This window comes from Colletotrichum higginsianum, chromosome 2, assembly GCF_001672515.1.
Source record: "Colletotrichum higginsianum IMI 349063 chromosome 2, whole genome shotgun sequence".
Classification (NCBI taxonomy): domain Eukaryota; kingdom Fungi; phylum Ascomycota; class Sordariomycetes; order Glomerellales; family Glomerellaceae; genus Colletotrichum; species Colletotrichum higginsianum.
In genome coordinates, this window is record NC_030955.1 from 10,249 (window position 1) to 14,992 (window position 4,744).

The 4,744-nt window shown below is 58.1% G+C and overlaps 2 protein-coding genes across 2 annotated transcripts; both read right to left on the minus strand.

Annotated features, from left to right (window-relative positions):
- Positions 1-1,020: 1,020 nt before the first annotated feature.
- On the minus strand, positions 1,021-1,242 carry CH63R_01778 (uncharacterized protein; the record flags this gene model as incomplete). The annotated part of the gene is made up of 1 exon (XM_018296753.1): positions 1,021-1,242. One exon carries the CDS (start codon positions 1,240-1,242, stop codon positions 1,021-1,023), a length of 222 nt encoding a protein of 73 aa, XP_018161569.1.
- Positions 1,243-1,802: 560 nt separating this feature from the next.
- Positions 1,803-4,017, minus strand: CH63R_01779 (uncharacterized protein; the record flags this gene model as incomplete). The annotated part of the gene is made up of 2 exons (XM_018296754.1): positions 1,803-3,439; positions 3,501-4,017. 2 exons carry the CDS (start codon positions 4,015-4,017, stop codon positions 1,803-1,805), a joined length of 2,154 nt encoding a protein of 717 aa, XP_018161570.1.
- Positions 4,018-4,744: the final 727 nt, after the last annotated feature.

Below are 4,744 nucleotides of genomic sequence, written 5' to 3' on the forward strand. Positions count from 1 at the left end.
CTAGTAATAAATAAAATAATCTTCTTAATTAGAGTATAGAAATAGCTACATAGAGTAGCAATAAGTTGTAGGTTGGCTATACTCTTCATTATAGTAGAGTGCTTTATTACAAAATGTATAGAATAGATAATTAATCTCTTATTAGACAGGTCTATATGAGGCTCCTATTAGTGTAACCTTTTAGAACAATTAAAGACTAAAGAGGACTCTATAGTAAGACGTAAAGTATTAAAATAAAACATTGTACTACTATTTCTCTATAATTACTTCCTTCTATAGTACTGTAAATTATCTAGTTGTAGAGTATAATAGAGACTACTACTTCTTTAGCTACTACTACGACTACTAGGAATAGATTAGGCTGAATCCTTGCCCTTTTGCTAGTAACCCTAACCCTAACCTCCTCCTTCTCCTCCTCCTCCTCTTGCCTCCCTATCTTCTTCTTTAGTATCCTTATCCGCGCATCTACTTACTACACCTGCTGTAACCCTAACTGGTATACATCTACTTACCTCCAGCCCCCTAACCTACCTCCCTACATTGCGAATTCCCTTCCCTACTGGCTTGCTTATGCTGCGCGGTCTCTACACAGGCTGCATACGTGGAGGTTTACATCTCTCTCTCTATGTCCAGGCAAGAACCTCTGTTTTACTGCAGTATGCAGTGCACCTTACGGCCCTGCTGGGTGCAGTTGGCAGCACTCGCTCCTGGCTTACGCTCCATCCTCCAATTGGCATAGGGTTACTATTTTGGCAGTTTTGGCGTGGGGTAAATGCGCCGACCCCAGGGTTGCCGTGCATGTGGGGCGCGTTATCCTTATTTATCCTTTGTTTTTTCACGCCGTAATCTGCGAGAATCAGCCTGCGACAATGCACGGACCATGCCCGCCCGTTTTTGCCCGCAACCCTCGACCCTAACCCTGGTATTCTGCCAGAACGCCGCCCGCAATGACGGCTAGGCGGGCTCGAAGTCCTCCGCCAGCACTCTCTCGATGAAGCGGGCCGCTGTTCCCGGCGTGGATTAGCCGGCCGCCGCTCTCGCCCTCCTCCCGGGATGCTTACCTCGGAGGCGATGGTGGCCTGTGGAGTGTTGCACGGCCCACCGCTGCGAGGGCCTGGCGGGCCCTCGCGCGTCCTCGTCGTCCTCGCCGACGTCTTCCTCGTCCCTCCACAACCCATGGTCGAGGGACGCAGCATCGTCAGCGTCCCGCGACGTGTCGTCAGGGTTATGCTCAGCAGACATCTCGATAGGGTTAGTGTTTTTGGCGACACGTCCTTGTTATCTAGCGCTGGGTTGCTGCTCCTTGAGGGGAAGGCCTCTTCCTATTTAACTACAAGTTTTCCTCACCCTTGGGCTCTCTTCTGTGTGTACAAGCTAACGGCGTAACGCAACATGTCTAGTGATGGAAGCTTGTGACGACAAGACAGCCCGTTCCTGTAGGATACAGAAAATTCCCTCCTGTCTAGGAGGGGAATCCTACGTACATATCGTATCTACCTATTGGAATGGGAATACTACAAACAAACCCGGTCGTTGTGGCCACCACGTCTATGAGAGAAGCATCAGGGAGGGGAAAAGCCCCGCGGGGCATTTCTATTCCCCTAAGCATGTCGGTTGGAATCCCCTAACCCTGGTGTAATCACCGTGGTCCTGGATACCAGCCGGATGGTTGTGAGTGAGGTATGCAAGGTAAGACATAATGACCCATAGTGGTGGGAATGGTGGTGCTGTCGCCCTCCGCAACACGGTGGTGTGCCGTGTGGACCAAAGGTCTGCCTTGGATTGTCGTCCTGCAACTGGGTCTAGCGCCGCCCACCGCTGCCGGCTCGGGGGCCCATCTTCCACTGCGCTGTTAGTCTCTTGACGGGCGTGACGGCTGTTGTGGCAGACGCCGCTGTCAGTGGCGTAGCTACTGCCTGTCGCTGCTGGTGATTGCCTGGTCGGCGTGGAGGGGGCGAGGTCGAAGGCCTGTCGCCGTCATCGTCCGACAAGAAGAGGCTAGGACTCCTGGTGCGCCTGAGACGTGTGCTGTTGCCGCCGACGGCTTGACGGTCCTGTGTCTTTTGCGCCGATGGTGGGGGTCTGGCGTCTGCGAGATCAGGCCGTCCCGGCGGCGTGCTGTCGTTGTCGTTGACATCGCTCGCTTCGTCGTCGGCTGTGATGGAATTGCCTGCCGGGGCGGCTCGAGACTTGGTACCCGATACTGCGAGGACCTTCTCCACGCTCCTCTGGAGGGCAAGGAGGGCGGCGTCGTTCTTCCCGACAGGCTGGCCGCCGAGCCTGAGGACCTTGGCGCAGAAGGCTGTCACAAGGGTCGACACCTGCGCGCGGTAGACGCCTGCGTCCGAGGCGTTCGCCGTTTCCCAGCAGGGCCTGAGCACGCGGGTGTCGTCGCTGGGATCGGTGATCCGCCGGACGATGCGGAGGAGCTGCGCCCAAACGGCGTGCTCGAAGCGTTTGCTGTAGGCAGCGTCGTCCACGGACGTAATGCTGTCCCTGAGGAGGACCTGCACCTCTGGTGCCTGGAAGGCGTCTGCGCTGCGGCGGGCAAGGTCTAGGACGCGCCGCTGGAGCTGGACCGCTGCGTCTCCCGGGCACCCGTCGGTGACCCCTCTGGACGAGTACAGGCTGTCGAGGGCGGTCTGCAGGTGGTGGACCAGCGGGGGCTTGCTCTTCGACTTGGGGTTCACGTTGTCGAGCTCGACCGCGCTCTCGTGGTGGATCCAACCGATGACGTGGTGCAGCACCCGGACCGCCGTCTCCATCTCGGGCCTCTTGCTGCGGAGGAAGCGCTTCAGGTCGACGAACGCAAGGTCGGGCAACGTCCACGTCGCCCGGCAGACCCTACGATAGGCGGCGTCGTCCAACGTCTCCAGGAGGCCGGCCGCGCGGCGGTGGGGCCTGTTGCTGCCGTCGCCGGTGTAGAACACGGCTTCGACGGCTTCCTGCGTACGTCTCTTGCCGTCCGCCGCCCCGTCGCCGGTGCTGCTGCTGCCCTGTAGGGCTGCCGCCAAACGGTTCCAGTCGTCCTGCCCGAGGTCCTGCGTCTCGTCGAGGGGCAGGGCCTGTAGCGTCTCCAGCGCCGCCTCGAGCGTCGCAAACCAGTAGTCGTCGATCCGGAGACTGGCCATCCACTCGAAGGTCGAGATGTTGAAGGTCTCCAGGCCCAGGCGGGTCTGGCACCAGCGCGTGGTAAGGGTCCTCCACCGCTTGTGGTTCCATAACGTCACAAGCCTGCGCGTGGGGAAGCTCTTCTCGCTGCCGAGACGCAGGGCCTCTACGAGTTTGTGGTCGACAGTCGCTTGGTTACGCGTTGTAGGCTCAGCCGCGTCTGACGCAATGGACACGAGCTGCGTCCAGATCTGCCCATGGTTGTCAGGCAGGCTTGGGTCCCTGCGGTTGATGCGCAGCTTGATATTGAGCTCGGCTGGGAGTCGGTCTATCGGGGTGGTCAGCCCGTCCCTCTGTGTGCCGAGAGGGCGGCGTGAATGGCAACGCACCTTTGTCGTACAGCTCGCACGTCCACCAGGCGTCCGATTCCGGGGCGCCGGTCGCTTTAACGTACTCCTGGAGGGCGCAGAGCCGGTGCTGGCCCGCCATGACCTCCGCCTTGCTGTTGTTCACGCTGGCCCAGTGGAGGAATGACGCTTCTCCGTCGCTGGGATCGCCGTCGCTGTCGCCGTCGCTGTTGCCGCCTTGCCCTATTCTCTGCCGGATCCGACGGACCTCTTCGGCACTACAGAGGACGGCAATGCGGTTCTCGGGTGCGCTGCGCTCGAGGCCGCCCCTCATGAAGGTGTCCTTTAGCTCCTGGACATGCCCGGGTTCGACGCGACGGTTCCTGCCGACGCTCCACATCGTCTCCAGCACGTCGACGTGCATCTTCCCGACGGCGAGCAGGTAAGGCCTCGCGCGTTCCCGGACCGACTTGCTTTCTTGGAAAGGCCCCTCCTTTACACGTCGTCTAGGGCTTGGGCAAGCCTCTGCGCTGTCTTCACCATTGCGCTTTCGCTTCATCTTGCCTGCCGTTTCACATGGAAAAGAGAATCAGACGCGTGCTAGTAGTAGAAGAAGCCCTCGGAAGGAGAAGGATAGGTGTAACAGAGAGGGAGGGCGGAGGCCACAACCGCACAATTCCGTCTCCCATTGCAGTCCTCCCTTGCATTCCTGACTCTCATACTCGCCCTTGCCCCGTTTTGGCCCTGCGACTACACATGCCATCCGCCCTATCTCCCTCGTTAGGTAACTGTTGACCCTTCCTATGCCTGCTCCCGTCCCCAATAACACTGTGACAAGCCCCGGGGGGCTTGCTTGCGTGGAACGGGCTAACCTCGGCTAAACCCTTGGTCCCCTACCGTTGAACGACACAATTCGTCGTTGGTCCTAGGCTAGAGATATACTACTGTGCTCTATGAGTGTAATGCCCCCCCTATCGGTGTGCCTTGGCTGCTGTCTGGATTACGTTACGTATGTTTGCCCTGTCTGCTTCTACTGCACTGCAGTGCTGTCTGGCGTTTCTGCGGTGGCTCTGGATAGCTGTGTACCTGGATGAACGGTGCCCCTACCCTTTGCTGGTAGACCCCTGCAACAGCGCTGGCCCAGCAGTTACTTACAGCTTGCTGGTTTCATGTTTACATTAGGCGTTTATGGCGTATACTGGCATGGGTTGCTTGGAAGGAGGGGGTTCTATAGGTGTATAGGTGCTGCTGGTAGAGAGCCCGTAGTCCTCCCACTTTACCCTTTG